This window comes from Dipteris shenzhenensis, chromosome 32, assembly GCF_047967505.1.
Source record: "Dipteris shenzhenensis isolate YYH24624 ecotype China chromosome 32, Dip_SZ_1.0, whole genome shotgun sequence".
Lineage (NCBI taxonomy): Eukaryota > Viridiplantae > Streptophyta > Polypodiopsida > Gleicheniales > Dipteridaceae > Dipteris > Dipteris shenzhenensis.
In genome coordinates this window covers 34,926,219-34,944,865 of record NC_141627.1, presented here as the reverse complement: position 1 = coordinate 34,944,865, position 18,647 = coordinate 34,926,219, and the positions used below count along the sequence as shown (strand labels likewise).

General features: G+C 41.5%; 1 protein-coding gene across 3 annotated transcripts in view; it reads left to right on the top strand.

Moving 5' to 3' along the window:
* Positions 1-10,301: 10,301 nt before the first annotated feature.
* The window catches only part of LOC147880655 (uncharacterized), a 98,672-nt gene continuing 90,326 nt past the window's right edge, over positions 10,302-18,647 (top strand). Inside the window, exons 1-7 of one of the 3 annotated variants that reach the window (XM_087370478.1) lie at positions 10,302-11,082; positions 11,350-11,491; positions 11,589-16,158; positions 16,266-16,326; positions 16,507-16,727; positions 16,906-17,126; positions 17,570-17,623. In XM_087370478.1, the coding sequence (XP_087226604.1) occupies positions 11,371-11,491; positions 11,589-16,158; positions 16,266-16,326; positions 16,507-16,727; positions 16,906-16,963 (5,031 nt within the window). In that variant the 5' untranslated portion in view covers positions 10,302-11,082; positions 11,350-11,370 and the 3' untranslated portion in view covers positions 16,964-17,126; positions 17,570-17,623. Of the gene's footprint in view, positions 11,083-11,349; positions 11,492-11,588; positions 16,159-16,265; positions 16,327-16,506; positions 16,728-16,905; positions 17,127-17,569; positions 17,968-18,647 lie in introns of those variants that run through there. The other 2 variants (XM_087370477.1, XM_087370476.1) reach the window with 2 other exon arrangements.

The following is an 18,647-nucleotide window of genomic DNA, read 5'->3' as shown; positions in this document are numbered from 1 at the left end:
GAGGGAATTGTTCGAGGAGAGAGATAAAGAAGCTGGTACCTCAAGCCAGCATGAAGTTTAAGACCAACCACAAAAGGGAGTCCAGTTGGACACTATAGCTGACAATCTATGATGAGGCAGAAAAGATATGTAGCTTTGCTAGCTTCATCATGTGATTCAAATATCATCAGTATAATTCTAGGTTCCATTTTAGTAACAAAAATACATGCTTTGCCTTTAACTGCTAGTAGGGAATAAAAAATAGGGTTTAGAATTTAGTGTTCAAACCCCAACCAAATTTTCTTATTTTAAACTGAGACTATCCTACATGTTCAAAAACAAAGCCCTGGTCGCACGATGTCGGATATCATGCTTCCAGGGCATGTTTTGGGTTGAAAACGCATACACATGCCGAGTATGCATGTAGGATAGCCTGGCTTTAAAATAAGAAAATTTGGTTGGAGTTTGTATCCTTAATTATATATTTTATTCCTACCACTTGAAGTTGAATAAATTTGACTCTCCACTCCCACAACCCCCTCCCACTTTCCCCTGACACTCTATTTGTGGAAAAAATTAGGGTTATGGTTTTCTCACATAGGGAAAAAAACAGGTTTATGGTTTTTATTCAGCCCATAGGGGATATAATTAGGTTTATGGTTTTCTCACAGAGGAGAAATAATATATTAAAAGAATCATTTTTGGGAGGCCATTGAGACATAAGTTACCATGTGCATGACTTTTATGCAAAAAAATCCCCTACAAACCCTAAATTTGACATCGGGCGACCAGGACCTAGTTTTTAACATAAGTTACCATGTGCATGACTTTTAAGCAAAAAAATCCCCTACAAACCCTAAATTCGACATCGGGCGACCAGGACCCAGTTTTTAACATAAGTTACCATGTGCATGACTTTTATGCAAAAAAATCCTCTACAAACCCTAAATCTGCATAAAAGTCATGCACATGGTAACTTGTGTCTTTTAACTAGGTCCTAGTCACCTGATGTCGGATTTAGGGTTTGTAGGGGATTTTTTTGCATAAAAGTTATGCACATGGTAACTTATGTCTCAATGGCTTCCAAGAAATTAGTGTTTTAATAAATTATTTTTCCTATGTGAGAAAACCCTAATTCTTATTAATTCTTGAAAAATGATGTTTTCTTAATTTATATAATCATGAATCATGGTTAGGGTTTTGATGTGATTGTTGGTTGCATGATATCTTATGGTTTGATGAATATGCTGGATGCAAGGGTCGTAACAGAAAGTCTTCTGGTGGGGGATGGCTTTGATTAGCCACTACATCAATAGAGTGACTCAACACATTTTGGTTTTCCATCGATAATTATCGCTGGATGGAAAGCTGAATATTATGAAGTTCAGGGTCCTTAGTCGGATGGTGAAGATGAGGACCATCCATCCTACTATGGATCGTGTTGTTTTGGTTAGGCATAGTGTAGCTTTATTTGTGTGCTTAGACACATGATCCGGTCCTCTCCATAGCATCATAGCTATTGCAGGGCTAGCTGGTGTTACAGATCCCCAAGCTATAGAGAATGAAATTGTGCAACCCTCTCTTCTTCAGCAAGCAAAAAAGAGATTTGAACCACACAAGAAGAAGCGTAGGCTAGAGTAACTTGTGACTTAAAGTGGGTGCCCTTTGTAATACCACTCTATGAATACAATTTTCAAATTATTTTCTTGTTTGGAACATTATTTCCTTTTGCATGTTAAGCAAAATTGAGTATTATTTCCTTTTGCATGTTCCAATGAGATTTGATGTTTATTATTTCATTTTGCATGTAAGTAAATTGAGATTGCATGTAAGTAAATTGTAGATTGCAAATACAATGAAAATAAATTTGAGATTGCACATACAAAGACAATGCAAAAAAAGACACTTTGTTATATTGAAAAGAGGATGATCAAGACTGATGCCCAAAGGCAGAGTACATGAACTCTAACTATCGCCTAAGGTGTATTAAAAAAATCCCTAAGTGCCCTTGGGCTTCCTAAGATGGACAATAAACTACATGTCTTTGGCAATCACAGTGACGCTTTTCCCGTGGATTGCAGCCAATTGGGTGTCATCCATGAGGTCTATTAGGTAGGCCTCAGCTGCATGTTGCATGGCAAGCAAGGTGTCTCTAGAAATACGCCATGGAGCCTCCACAACTCCACGCCTATAATACCAAGACATGGGGCTATTGTTGAGGTCCTGCATGACCTCACGTACCACCCTTGCCAAGCTTGCCACCATCAAGATGAGTAGATCAATATATTTTTGAAACTTTCTGATTTCCCAAAGTGCCACAGTTCTTGGCTTGAACCTGTATCTCCTCACTAGAGGAGGGCCTCTTTGGCCTTGATGTGGAGGTCCTATTCTTGGATGTGGAGGGCCTCTTTGCCATGGACTTAGAGTTGGGCATCCTCTCCCCCATGGGCATGGATGCTAATTCTCTGCTCTTGATTTGGTCCTCTGTGGCCAAGGAGGATTGAGAGAGTGTGCGGGAGAAAGGGTGAGGGTGCAAGAGAAAGGGTGGAAATGTCAAGGGCAAGTGGGAGGTGGTGTGAGAGTGGAGAGCTCTTCAAACAATGAGATGAAAATGAGGGCCCATTCTTTTATATAGGGCACAAAACCCTAATTTTTAAAAATACTTGTTTTTAATAAAAACTCTAAAATTTTTAAAATTGGTGCATAAATACTTATAATTAACATCCAATAACTCAAAATTTCTCATTTGTACTGCAATTCATGGCCATTATACGTTTGCAATTTTGGCAATGATATATACAAATTTTGGTGAGGTGTTCTTTCTTGACGGCATCGTTGAACATTAATTCAACTTATTGATTCAATATAATCAAATTCTAAGCATCACTTTGTATAATAATATAATGCTGCAAATTGTCATGCGGTATTTAAATTGAATGGTAAATTTCTTTTTCTAATATTGTCTTTACATAAATTTTTAAAAATCTAGATATCAATCGAAACATAATTGATGGTATAAATACCCCAGTATACCCATCAAACTTTGTGAAATTTTTCATATTAATTGAAGGAGAGATATTAACCTACCACTAGTATAAATGCCCTAGTATACTCATCAAACTTTGTGAAAATTTTTATATTAATTGAAGGAGAGATACTAACCTACCACCATCTAACATAACATTGTTTTAGAACAATATATGTTACACTGGGATGGAAGGTTTAGAATGCATCTCCCTAGTTGCTATCCATGTCACAACTAAGTATAACAAATTTCACACTTAACGGAGTTTTATCTAGTGTACATTCGTTTGTTTTGTCTTGTTAAGTATTTTGACTCTACAACGAAATACTACTAGGTATACCCCAATCTTTGCATGATTGAACGTACCTTGCCCAATGCCATTTTGTTGGTTTACTTTGATGTAGAAGTTATTGATCAGTGTACTATTGTCACTAAATAAAATGAATTTTGTGATATGACAACATATCTCATGTTTAGTTAGTGTTTGAATGTCAAATATGTTTAATGCTCATGTTTATCATGGTTTAAGTGCTATAGTCAATCACCTTTGGTTAGTCAAAAAAAGTTTCCGTACTTAAATATTAATGACATCAACAATGCCCATTGACTATCATGCAAAATTCATCTTACCTCAACCTCTTAATTTTCATGCAAATTTGCAATCAAAGTCTTACCTTAGCCTTTTGATTTTACACCCTACAAGCCTTGTGCCTTAACCTTTCAAGCTTATTATGTCAATTTGAGCTTTCTTCCTACAAGACTTGTTCCTTTAGACTCCTTGAAAGCCTTCTTCCTTGTATCATGGAAATACCTCTCTCGAGACTCCAAGCTTTAGATAATGGCATGTAATGCCTCCACTAGTCTTAAAATCTTACAATCCACTTTGTCAATTAGTCTCTCTCATACATGAGCCATGTTTGAAATTAATGCCAAGGAAGGATATACTGTTTACGTGAATTATAAAGTTGGGCTCCTCCTTGGGGGAGACTTGAACTTTTGAACTCGATATTATCCTTATCTACCTGGTTGCTATGTGCTTGGGATTCTTTGGCTTGGTTCTTTCAGCACTTGCTATGTGCCACCTCTATTGCCTTTGTGGTTTTGCTTTTGACACTATTCAGGATGTACATGTTGCCAACAACCTTTCATTATCCTCTTAGGATAACCACTCTTCTATGGGTAAGATTATCGTTGGTCTCACTCTCTGGTGCCATCGAGAATGCTTGCCTCTACTCCCGTCCTAGGTTGTTCTTGCTTGGTTGGCCCTTTGAAGGCCCTTGTCATCGGGCTTTGGTGGTTAGGATTATTCTTGAGTTGTTTAGGTTGCTTCTCTAGTTCAACCAATAGGGTACCAACTTGCTTTGGTTGTTTGGATGATTCATAAAAAAGCCTTTCAAAATGTTTGTTGCTGGGGGTGGTGCCTAGCTTTGGATCTCTTCATCGCTTTAGTCTAGAAGGCATAAGTGCACCCCAACTCACCCAAATTTCTACTTCTCGAACTTAAGATTTGCTACCGCCCAACTTACTTTTGTTTCTCTTGCCCTTCAATGCCTTTTGGACACATAGGTGTCCAACCTCTTGAATTGTATTCTTTTCAACAGGAACCGAAAGAAACTATTTGTCGTTGCATCCTGAGCTTGTTGGTGACATACCTCCAGCCGTGAAACATTACATGAAAACACACTAGAGGTAAGAAAAATCCCATAACTAATGGTTATGCTTGGCTTTGTTGAGCAGGCCTCTCCATGGCACAAGGACTTGATTGCTCTTGATTCAATGTACATAAAGATGGGAAGCTGGTGTGTGTGTGTGTGTGTTTACAAGACAACAAACCAATTCTGCTCGCCCGCTCTTCTTCTGCCCCCTTCTTCCTCCTCCAACATCGTTCTCCCTCCTCCAAGCACCAACAACATTTGGAAAGACCTTCCTCTATAATTGTTTGCTGTCTCAATCGTGTGGTGCGGGGCATATTGCTTTGGCATGCACATATTTTGGATTTGTAGCATTGTTACTGACCAATGGACACACAACACACTCACGATTCAAGATACCTTTAGATCTCCATGCCACTAGCACTTGCAATGTGAAGGTCAACAATCAACTTGTGAATGTTTTGAAGTTGAATAAGTTGATAATATGGGGTGAGTGCCAATGACACATTGGTTTGCATTTGAACATTGGATTAAACATTGCAAGATGTCATGTCAAACAATAAGCTCTTTGGTGGAAAGGTGGTATTGTTAGGAGGAGATTCGAGGTCGGTATTGCTAGTGGGAAGTCTGTGAGATTTGCCACTTACAATGGCCAGTATGGCCAAGATGAAAAGGCAATGCAGTTCATAAGGCAGTTTGATGCTTCCTTCAGCCTAGAAAATTTCGGTTCCAAAGGCAAGACGAGAGGAGATTGTTAATGCTATGTTATACCACTCAAAAATTAGGAGATGCATTAAAGTGTTGAATCTAACCAAAAATATGCGAGTTCTTCAAAATGGTAATAGTTCAACAGAGCATGAATTCACATAGTGGGTTTTGGACATTGGAAATGGGATAAGCAAATGCACAAAAGAAGGTGCTCTTGTAATTCCATCAAAAATTCTTTTAGATACAAAGTCCATGGAAGGCTTGATTAAATGGGTGTATGGAGGACTTGCAAGAGTTATGGATTATGCACCATATTTCCGAGATTGTGCTATTCTAGCACCTCAGAACCTTGAGGTTAATGCAATCAATATTGTTGCATTATTGCGGGCAATGCCGGGGAATGAAAAAGAGTATCTAAGTGTAGATTCAATTATTTACTCTAGTATATATCCTTTTTATTATGCAACAGAGTATCTCAATGATCTTGGACGTGGATACCCACCTTATTGATGGTTTTGAAGAAGAACGCTCCAATCATTTTGTTAAAGAATCCTCGACAAGGACTGTGCAATGGGACCCAATTGATATGCAAAGAATTGCACACGAAGGTGTTAGAAGCTGAAACTAAGACTAGTTCCAACGCTAGAGATAGAGTGTTCATTCCCAGGATTACATTCCTTCCCAGTAGGTTGAAACTTTCATTTGAAATGAAGAGGAAGCAATTTACTTTTCGACTAGCATTTGCCATGACAATAAACAAATCGCAAGGCCAAACAATGTTTATTCTTGGCTTATATAGAAACACCAGTGTTTAGTCATGGGCAGTTGTATATGGCTTTCCCACATGTCCAATCATCAAATTCTGTTAAGGTATACCTTCAAGATGATGCATGCAAGGCCAATGCTGATGATGGTGAGATGGCTTCTACTACCAACATTTGTATACAAGGAAGTTTTGCAATTGGCGATAATAACAAGCTAGAGTATGCTATTCTTCTTTCAAACCCTCTTGAGACTTTATTTGGTGACCAAATTCCATTCATATTATCTTTATCATATTATAAAGTGCATAGTATGTTCTCTAAATATTATGGTTTGGCTTTGACACGGTGTATCTTTATTGCAATATGGTAGGATGGATGAATCATTCACATTCACCACTAACTCAGTGCCCAATATCACAGGAATATATATTTTTAATAACTAAATTCTAACATAATTTCTTTAATAATATATTTGTTGACATTTAGAATATACAAGTCCCAAGTATTGGTCAGCTCTAGTGACACCACATCTATTGGTCAACTTGCTGGAGATGGCATCTTACCTTGGGTGAATAAACTATCTTTTTTGTCGCATTATTTTTTCTTATATATTCATTTCTGATTCGAGTTTTTTGTTGGAATTGCAAGCTTGAGACTATATTTTTGGAAATATATGCACTAAGGATATTATTGTATTGTTCCTCGGTGAGTTTGCGGGTGCCACTAGACCACAAAGGATCTTTGTGTGTTTCTTGGGAAAAGAAGAGCGTGTCGGATGGCATGCATTTTTTCGTGGATAAAATGGAGATTTCATGTATCAAAATTTGCATCTTATCCATTCTCATGCGCTTAAGTATTCTAACTAATGAGTTGCAAAAGTCTTTTGGATTTACAATTGTAATTCTTAACTTGATTTGTTTTCCTTGCGTAGGTACGATATGGATTTTGAAGACTCCATGCTACAACTGGGAACGACACCCATGTGGGATTGCAATCAATAAACATAGGATTTTTTAATTAGGACATATCATTTTTTTACCTCTTTACAGGTGGACCTCATTTATGGCTCTATTCCTTTATTTATTTGTCCATATTTGTGACCTACTTTTTTGGGGATAGATACAGTAGATTTTGTGGTGTGGTTCCCCAAAGAGTTTCTAGGATCATTAGATTACGTAGCACCTCTATGTCCTTTTTGGGATATATGGACTATGTGGGCTTTGGGGTTTTCTCTCTCAAAGCTTATGTACATATTATATCCTTGCATATTCATACATTGTTCTCGGATGTATCATTTGAAGTACACTTATTCATAGAATACATTTTTTGTTAAAGTGTGTCACTTGCATTTATATATTAGCTTGTTTGTTGTGTTTATAAAAGTTCTTTTGTTATGTTGTGGTGTAAGAGATCAGCATACAAGCCTTGCCAACAGTGCTAAGTCTCACCATGACACACTCAATAAATTTGGTGATGTTAGTAGTCTAATTACAACCCTTTCCCTCATGCATAATAAATGGCTATGGGTCTCTCTCTCTCTCTCTCTCTCTCTTCCTCCCTCTTTGGGTCAGTGGGTGTGTGTGTGTGTGTGTTCACCTTTTCCTCGATGCCTATATAAAAAATTAATGTCATTAAAAATTCCCATTAATTGAAACATGAATTGCATACATATGTCGAAAGCCCATCTTTTTAATTTGGAGATTTACCATCTATACTTCACCTTTACCATCCCATAACCAAGCCATACGGTGCCTTTATTTGAAATTAATTACATTTTACCATCTTACCATTTTATCGAAATTAATTACATTTTACCATCTTGAGACCCAACGGAGCGGGTCTCTAACACATCGTAGATGCAACAATTTGGAAGCTACTTGCGCGACACAAGTGGATGACAAGCCTTGCATTGCTCTTCACCATGTGAGTTGAGGCAAAGGGAGTGCCCTTGGCATATTGGTGAACTTCCCCACAACACGTGATTCATAGCTAGGACTACACATCTACCAAGTCAACCAAAGAGATTGGACGTCTCCACTCGTTATCCTACCAAAGAAGAATGGCAAGTTGCGAGTCTATGTTGACTACAAAAAGATAAATGATTAGAGCATCAAAGACCTATTCCCACTACCATTCGCATACACCATCCTACACAAGGTAGCAAGGCATGAGGTGTATTCTTTCATGGATGGATATAGAGGGTGCAATCAAATAACACACTAGTAACAACATTTGTAGCCTCCTCCTTCTTTCTATCAAAGTGAGGAAGAGGGAACATGGAAGATGGAAGTAAGGTTGTAACATGATGGGAGGGTTGGGTTTCAAGAGATTTGGTCTAGGATGCACAAGTAGGAGAATGTGTGTGTGCATGCCTGTGCATATGAAAGATAGAATTTTAGTGGGTAGGAAAAAGCTCTCTTTTGTGTTAGGGGTGATCGAGGGCTAAAGGCATGACTAACCATACATGTCAGGAAAAGTAGTTTTTGTGTGAGGGAATGATAGAGGACTAAGAAGGTGGCGAAACGACTTAGTGGCATGTTAAAGATGCTTGAAAATGTAAGCCCCAAGAAATAGCTAATTTAAAGACCTTTTGTGACGGGATACAAGTTGAAATATAGAAAATAAGTGTTTAACTTAATAGTGAACTTTAATTAAGATTTTATTAAGTAAGTTTGAGGGTCAAGCGTAAACCGGAGCTATACAACATGGGTGCTTACTTGAAAGATCTTGAAAAGTGGAAGCCCTTTGTGATTGTAAGCTCAAAGAATGGACCTCACAGTGGAAAGGTGTACTACTTTGTGCAAAAAAAGATCCAAATTTTATTGTTAGGACCGCTTTGTGCATAATATAATAGGTATCAATGGAAATGGGATTGTATTGTCAAGTTTACTAACATAACATAATAGTAGGTGGGAAAAGGTCCTAAGTAAAAAATAAAAATAAAATCCATAAATAATTATTAAAAGGAAATGAATGAAGACTTGGAGGAGATAAAGGAGAGAGAGAGAGAGAGAGAGAGAGAGAGAGAGAGAGAGAGAGAGAGAAGGGCCAATAGGAAAAATGCACTTCCAAAAAATTCAAAAAGTGCCTAATTTCTGCTTTGCAAAAATTGCATCGTTGCTAAGGCTACCTGGAGGGCAGGCCAAAAATGCCTAATTTCTGCTTTCGTTGCTAAAGGCTACCCCAAGGGGCAGGCCAAAAATGTTGAAGGCTTTAAAGAGGGAAGGGAAAAGGTTTAAGAATTTCAACAATGCAATGAAGGGGATGATTTATCCCTCAATATCCAAGTTTTTTTGATGGCAATAGTTTGCAACATCAAATGTAAACCTTGGGTTTTGATTCTTGGGGAATCTTTAAGCAAGGTGGTCGCAATAGGAGGCTAAACAGGTAGTTGGGAGAATTTAAGGAGTATACTAGTAAACCGTTGACTGACATGTGGACTAATCACATTCCATCATGCATGTGAACATTGGAGGTATGAGATATGATGAAAAGGTGGTGTGGGCAATTGCACATGCCCAATGCCTGACAAGGGACCGGGTCAGACAAAGGGCATTTGGTAAGAATTCATTATAGTATCAAGTGCTATAGACCATTCACAATTGCTTGCAGAGAACACTTGGAGACTCTTGCAGAAGAAGAAAGTGTACCACATGGAAGAAGATATCCTACATGGGTCCATCTGCATGGATCACCTGTCCTTTTGACCGTCTTCACCTTCCTCCTTTATTGCCCTTCCGTTTTGTAGATTATCTCCTTGCTGGCAAGCTCCATCCACAATTACTCTCACCCTGTCAATCTCCATCATTTTGCCCTGCAGTTGTTTCCCATGCCTCCTTTGGAAATTGGGGTGATGCCCATTGCCCATGTGTCCAAACTCCAGAGAGCTTTTAGCTGTCCTTTCCGTTCCCTCTCGGCTCAGCTATGGCGCCTCGTTGATCACCCACACAGGCCAAACGGATCCTTATTAACTCGCATATACAATTGTAACTGAAAAGTGCATGACTAGAAAACCACCCTTGTCTTGTCATTGGGAACCCCCTTCGGACTTCCAATGCCAGGTCAAAAGGAGTCTGATGCCTGAATATGCCTGTTCAAGCCTAACTTTAATAAGAATTTCCCTGGCTGCTGCAGAGCAGTTTCCCAAGCTTCGGGAGGTCCAGCAGATGGCACCGAAACAAATTTTCTACTTGGGAAGTTGGACGTACTATCAAGGGGGAAGCAGATTGGAAGTTGGAAAATGAGATTGATGAGGGCAAGCATTCAGGAAGAAGCATCTGGAAAGCGGACACGGTATGAAGAGAATTTACTGAGGATTAAAAAAAAACTTTGCTGTTGAAGTGGATGAACAGTGCAGAGGAGAGCTTTAATGATGGAAGATCAAACCACAAGGTCTCAGGGAGACTCTCAAGACTCGGTTGGAACTTGGAGCTGAACTTTGAAGCCTGAGAGAGCATAATTGGATTGTTGCTAGCAATTGTTGTCGTAAATCTCAGAGTTCTCAATGTTCATCTTGTCTTGAAGTAGCAAAGCCACACTTCATCTTCCATATCTGTATTCTTTTCCTCGGCATCATCACCTTCTTTTTGCCCTTTACGCTCTGCATCTTCTTCTTCTCTTTCCAGCTCCTTTGGTCTTTACAGCTCCTCCCTGTCTGCATGCCACCCGTGAGCTCTCTCCTTCCCTTCTTTCATCACCCCCATAGCTTTTCTTGCCCATTTTGGGCTCTCCATTTCCCTTCTTGTTTGCCTCCCACACTCCCCTTTCCTGCTTGAGTATGATCCTTCCTCCCTCCCTCCATCCTTTCAAACGCCACTCCACCTCCCAACTTTCCTTTCCAGGCCCTCGTCTCGTGGCGCATCGTACCCTTAAGATCGACTTCAAACGCGACCGTCGCCTAATGTGACCGAACCTTGACAGCTGCTTCGCCGGTAGCGTGGCCAGATACCTGTGGGTATTGATCAATCCTGATCGTCTTCATACCCTTGCGTGTCTGGATAAAAGTGTACAGACGAGTTAGCGTAAATTATCAGGCAGTAGACACGCTTTGCGGTTCGGATGATGCGGTCTCTGAGGGGAAGCGCTGGGTATCGGGATTCGGGTGTTTGTTTCCATCCAACTATCCGCCTTGTGTTTGAAGTATCATATTTGAGATGTACGCAAGGTAGGTGTCTACAGTGCTTTGCGTATCATGGTCGATGACTTGGTATTGCCATGGCAGGCGTACTGAACTGAGAGCAGGATGCCTGCAACAGTGAACACGGCTGGGCGCAGGAAAGTTCGCTGCCCCAAATGCACTGCCCTTCTGACGGAGCCTTCCACGCCGATTTACGAATGTCCAATATGTTCGACTCTTCTTTTAGGTCGGTTCTTGTCTAGGAGAATGGATTGTGTTTCTGGGTTTTAACTTTTTTCTCTTTTTTGCTGTACGTGACGATGATCTTCTTCATTTGCTTCCAGCTAAAGGAATCCAGGGCGATTCCGAGGGTGAATCGTCGGAGAAAAAGCCGGATGGAAATGGCAGAGATGAAGAAAGTAATCAACAAATTCGCGGGTCAGACTCAAAGCTTAACGAGCCCATGGACTCACAAGCGCAGAAGGGGATGGGATGCGTGGCAAAGGAAATGGACTCCTTTGAGGAAAACAATGGAATGTTCCGGTCACGCTCTTCTGATGAAATTTCCGACAACGCTGTTCAGTCTTCAGTACCAGATGACCAGCCCCTGTACAGAAGAAGACACTATCTGCCGCAAAGAGATGCTTTCACGCCGAAAATTGATCCGTTGTCGTTTGAAAAGCCTCTCTACACTCCCCCTCCCAGAAGGGCGTCTCATTCCCCCGAGAGGAGTGACAGCTCAGATAAGAGTGACTCGGGCAGACATTCTTTTGCCCTTGAGTCAACTTCGCACAGTGATTCTGAACCTGATTTTGATTTTCCCCCACCTGTATCAGAGGAAAGTCATACGGCAGAGCTGCTAGAAGCCATTCGTCTCGTTGAACAAACTGAGGGACGTCACCTTGAGGAGGATGGTAATGCTACAATTCCTCATCAAATTGACTGTACAGGTGTGGATTTCTGTCCGACCCCTAATGGTGAAGCCTCTGAAGGAGAAGTGGGTGATCGAAGTGAGAGACCGGCCCGCTTCCCAGAAGATGGCACCGGCCAAGAGGCATCTGATGTAAAAGACAAGTTAGATTTGAATTTGGATGTAGGTCATAACGATGAAGCCAAAACGGACCTCAGTCGTGAACCTTCTGTTGATTTGGGGCTGTCGAGACGTGTTGAGCATAGTTTGACTGAATTAATCTCCAGGGATGAATCCTTCGTCGATTCAGGGCAATCATTGGGTGATCAGCTTCCTTCAGAATCAGCTGATACTATTCAATTTCGTACATCTCAAACCAGCCTGACTGAATCAGGAATTGCTATTGCTGCTAAAAGTGACAGTAATGGCACAAATATAGAATCTAGCACTGAAGAGACCTTGGAAGCTTCCGATCACATAATGCAACAGTCACATGATCTTGATGTTGGAGACTTTGGTTCCCTCGACGGGGACAGAAAAGGGGAATACAGGAAAGAGGCCAGTTCAGGGCTTGTGAGCACCTTCTCTCTCGACACCAGCCATAGCAATTCGGAGGCTGACTCTCAGTATGCTGACGTTTGGACTCCAAACCTTGTCAATACAGAGGTTGTTAATTCTTTAGACATTTCATTTTGTGACTGGCAGTCCATGGAGGTCAGTAAGGGCCACGAGGGCTCGACGGAAAGTGTTATAGATGATAAGAGAGTGCTGGACTCAGATACTGGAGTTCATGTCGGCTTATCATCATCCAAGGATGGTGGGGTTGTAGCCTTTCCGATGGTACAGGAGGATGGTAATATTGAATCGAATTCTCAGACAGACAAGAATGTCTTTGTAAAGCCGAATCAAGGTCTTGCTGGCATGAATGGAGGCAACTCCCGCAGTGTCAGCCTTGTCACCCAAAATGGGGCCCATACGCAACAGTCAAGTATTCCTCATAGGACTGCAGCAATGCAAAAGTTTTTGCAGAGAACTGCTGTGGAAAGTACGGCTCAGACGCAGCTCCATCATACGATTATGGAGCCAGAAGCAAATATGTATGAAGCCCCCTATGTTGGAAAGTATGAGTGTTCTGACCTGTCATCAACTCTGGCCGATATTGATCAATCGAACATGGAAAGCCCTGTTTCTGATAACCACCTGGTGAATGCTCTGAATGCCCATGTTGCACAAGCTGCCCATGTAGAAGACACAGACAAGAAACCACCTCCATTCAAGTGGAGTGAAAGGACGGTTGCAGCTGTGCACCATGGCATGGAAAGCTTATGTTCCAGGAAAGATGATACTATTGACCAAGTTGAGGATAGTGAAGAAGCTGTTCTGGAAAGGGCTGCTTGGAGTAAACAGCTTTCTTCTTATGGTGTTAGTCCAAATCATATATATGGGCCAGTCCAATCAAGCATTGGAAGGGGGGTCTCTGATAAGTACCAGGCAAATGCTTTGAACATGCCTGCTTCACATCTGGAAGACTTTGAGAGGAAGTCCGCTGCTTTCAGTTGGAGTGAAAAGATGGTAACAGCCATGCACTCGCATGCCAGGGAGGCAGTAGATTATGGGAAAGGTTTTAATGTAGACCAGATTGGAGACGAGGAACGATTGGTTCTGCAAGGAACTGCTTTTGCTGAACAGCACGGTTCGTCTGGTATCAGTGCAGGTAGTGTCAGGCCAGGTCAACTGTCTATAAGCCATCCTAATCCGGATAGCACGGTTGTTTCCCGTGAAAGACTTCATGAACTTTTTGTACCCCAAAGGTCAGAAAAGGTAGATTATGCAGACCATATGGCAGGATTGAATAGACACAGGAAGCAGATTGTTGTACAGCACGAGAGGTTTCTCAACTCTCAGTCTTTTGCACAGCCTGATTCTGTACGTGAAGATTGGCAGGAGCATGCCATTTCTTCTCGGCGCCAGAAATTTCATCCAGACAGGAATGCTGTGGATCAGGGTTCAGATGGTTCATTTCATGGCTCTGCAAGTAATTTTCAAGGCCGTTTTACTGGACGGTCCCAAGAAAGCACGACCCACCTCAACCTCAATCAGGATTATATATCTGATCCCATCGCCTTATCTCCACAAAGTGCCAGCCGCATGGTTTACCCATATATGGCATCTTCTCATGCCTTGATGCCGTCACCATATGCTTTGAGCCACTGTCCACACCATTCTATGTCAACCGTCTGCACATTTTGCATGCAGCAATCTCATCTTCAGCAGCCACAGATGCTAGAAAAGGGCCTGCCACACCATTGTGTGGTTTGTTGTTCCCAGCCAACACCAATGTCTCATCAACCAGCACATAATGAGGCATGGGATTCTTCTCGGACTCGTCATGTACGATCTTCCCTGTATGCTAATCCTTCTGTTGGAGGGAATCAAACAGGTTTCTATCCAATGCATGCTCAAAGGCGTAATAGTTATGATCTTCAACCTAATTTCCAGGCTCCATTAGCAATGACGCAGAAGCATTACCCTCCACTACCACAGGAGGGTGCAGCCCCGTATGTTTTGTGTCAAGACTGTAATCAATTGCTACGAGTCCCTGCATACCTTCCTCCTGTTATTGGGAAAATTCAAAGACTACGCTGTGCTTCTTGTGGAAAGGTATCCAAATTCTCCATTCATCAGCAGGTAAGCAATCACACAGATATCAAGGGTACACGGTCCGTAAGAGTGAGTTCAGCAGGAAATTCCATGATGAGGGCTACAGATATGCCTCATCTTCTCCAATCGCTTCATCCAGAATCTGCAACTGTTCATTCCCCTGGTTATGCTTCGACATTCCTGTATAATGAGCAGTATGGACGGTTACCTATTTCTAAAATGACGCAGAGTGTGCAGTCTTTTTGCGACCAGGATTTGGGTCGGAAAACCAGTTTCAGCTCTGGATTACACTCCCAATATGAGCGAGGAGAATACTACAAGCTACCCCAGACAAAAGTGAGTGCAACTGGCAATTCTGCTTCACAAAGGGTTGATGGCATGCACTATCCGCAACATATCACAAGTGTTGTGCAAGAACAGGGTCTTTCTAGAAGCCAATTCAAATACGGCAATGGTGAGGGTCTGCTCAACAGTGCTGGGATGTATGGCGAAGCTTACCTTTCATCATCACCATCCAGTGCATCTGGTTCCAGTCCAGCAAGGAATGGTTCCGCTCAGCACATACATGAGAACCAATATGTTGAGGCACTGGAGAGAGACAGAGCATCTTTGGGAGGGCGGAAAATGAGTAATGGTTTATTCTCTAACCCCACCATGAATGAACAAGATAGATCAGCTTTTGAGGCACCTAGCTTTTCAGATGGTTTCTTTCAAAAAGATTCTATTGAGAGACGAATGGATCTTTCGAGTGCGACCACGCAAGCTTCTCATCATGAACATCGTACTGATGCATCTCATAAAGAGCTGCTAAGACCATACCGGCCAGCTTGGACAGCTGCTGGTTTGCAACAGCAACGGACAGAATCTGATTATTCTAGAAGTAGCTCAACAAATGGTACTTTCCAGCTTGGGAATCGGTCAGCTGCACCTGGCTCTCCCCTTGTTGAGCACTTTGCTTGGGAATCTGCAGATTTTGGTCCTGGCCTGCAGCAAAGAGGTTCACTCAGAGGTTCTGGCAATGGCATTAGGTCAGCCCCATGGTCACCTGCCGCAGGCTCCCCATTGTACGATCATTTAACACAGGATGCATCGTCAGATTTTGATGAAAGGTCTTATCAGAAACAACGAGATGCTGGTAGGGTTCACGGATCATCAGCCCAGGATGTGAGTAGAGGACCTAAGTATTTTGCAGGTCTGCTGAAGAGGAGCATTAAAGACTTTGGCAAAGGAGGGCAAGGAAATAACTATCGGCGGAAGGTGATAGTAAATGGCCATTTGATATCGGACACAGATGTCAAGAAGGCTGAAGAACGAGCTGGAGCAATTTATTCGGGCTCTTACTGGTTGGTCTTCAAAGAAATGCTTTCTAAGTCAATTCTGAATTTGAGAAATGTGGCACTTCTTCTAGCTACCATCCTCAGATGCTCATTTTGTGACGTTCTGGAAACAGGTATGATTATCAGGCAGGATTCTGGGGTATAATGGGAGGCCCTTGCATAGGAATTATTCCTGTGAGTTGACTTGACTTTAGCTGTTTCGAAGTTTTGTTTTAGCAGATACTAATATTGTCAGTCTTATTAGAATATGAACGTGCAGCTCCATATGCAGCCATTGCAATTACATTTTTATGTCAACCGTGGTGGGGTGTCTTGCGACTAGTAAGAATCACATGCTTGTCTTTTTGTATACAGCCTTTTATTGAGGAGCTGAACTTCCCCCTATCCAGAGACTGCACTGGTGGGAGGACGGGGATTTTAGTGAATGGTCGGGAGCTTCATCAAAAAGATCTTGAAGTCCTTGGGGCTAGAGGACTCCCTACCACTCCAGGCAAGGCTTACATGGTTGACATTACAGGGCGAGTTGTTGATGATGCTGGTCAACATCTAAAAAGTCTTGGGAAGCTTGCCCCCACGTACGTATATGTGGCTGAAGAAAGTTAGTCAAACTGTTTAACGGCCTGAAATAAACCACTTTCTTCCTTGGGATATCTAAATTTCGTGTGCATGAGAGGCTCTAGTTAGATCTCACAGCCAGAAAGCCCTCTTTAATGATGATAATTCTCTCATGCTGATACATTGCTCCCTATGCAGGGTTGAGAGAAAGGGTCGGGGTTGTGGCATGTTCCAACCATCTGGTCTGCAATCTTGACCATAATTATAATGGCATCGAGGGTGGAGGTTTGGCTTGAGGAAATGATGAGAAATGTACCCTGATGTGTCACTTTGCACACTCACAGTTAGGCTTTTGGCTGTAATATCGCGTGTGCCTGAAAAAGACATTGCCAACCAAAGCTCCTTATCACATGTGAAAGGTATGCATCTCAAATCTAAAAATAATATAGTTTACGTCACAACATATGACTGACTCAATCCAATCAAATTGATTTGCTATTTTTCTTGGCAGAACTGGACTCACTAATGGTTCACCAGCTACTTCATTCTAGCAGTCATGAGTTTTATGCGTATATGCAATAACATTTATTTAAGTCTAGCTGCTTTGTCTGGCTCTGTCGTGAGCTTTCACATCTCATCCTGATACTGCCTATTATTTGTTTTTATAACTAGACTCAGACAAATAAGCTTTTGTGGCTGTTTTTCAATGGTGAATATTGTTAATAGTTACACAAGGTCTTTAGCATTGTCGTATGTAAGCTGAGCTTCAACAGAGTTTGTTTAATCCTTGTTTCACACCTTTGTTTTGGCTCATCCATATGGGAATGTTTTAACATTGTTTTTTGGAAAACGTTGTTTGCAGTTTATATTTTGTGCAGTTGTAAGATGGAGCAATTTGTTTCCTCAACTTCTTCAGGTTGGACCATTCTTTAATTTTTGTCTGAATTGCATTTCGTCTTGGATGTAATGAGTATTTCTAAGTCCCTTTTACATCAAACTCAGTTTTCTTCAGCATATCTGGTTGGTTTGCTATCAATTCGGGGTTTGAGGCATTCTCGTGCGCTGCAATTTGGAAGGCATTTGCAGTTTACCATCCTATGGGTGTCTGATAAAAGTATGAAGCCATATCGCCTCCACATGTACTGATTTGTATCTACATATGTTGTAATAAAATTGTGATTCAACAAGCATGTTTGCTCACTGACAGCAGGAACAAATGTGTTTGCTCACTGAAAGCAGGAACATTGAGTAACATGAAGTTGCAGAATGTATGTAAATGTTAACACACGCACACTCACCAAAAAGAAAGTATATGGTTGAGTTGATTAAAGCAATCAAATCCAAACAGAAGCTGATGCTTGCAGCAGCAGCAGCAGCAGCAGCAGAGGACACCCTGTCCCCTCTCTCTATAATTCTCTTCCCTCGTGGCCCTGTATCTCTGTTTCTCCCTCTATGTGTCTCTCCTACTTTGGGTACCCATCTTGAGTTGCATTATTCTGTATTCATCCAGTGCATGGCAACTCGAATTGGGGAATCCACCTACAAATATTATGTTGTGTAATCAAACCTAGAAGAGTTGATCTAGCAGTCTCATCACCTTCACATTGGCACCATGGAGGAGCAAGTTTGCCTAGGGGTCTGGCCGTTTGTCCCATCTCCATGGATTTCAAGTCTACTCTTGGGAGCAGTGCTCCAAAAGATCCTGTACAAAGAGCCCATCGCTTATATGGGTTGCTTTTCCATGAAAAGATATCTGACAGGGATCTAAACATCATCCGTGCTAGCCCTAGTTGCAACCTAAGGTTGTCGCCAATCTCTAGTCAGACTATCTTTTGGATCCTTGGACCAATGAAGATCTTGGATCCATTTGTTCTTAACCCTGTTTTGGCTAGAACACAGGTATACCTATTGGGACATAACATTATTCCTTCCTTGAAGAA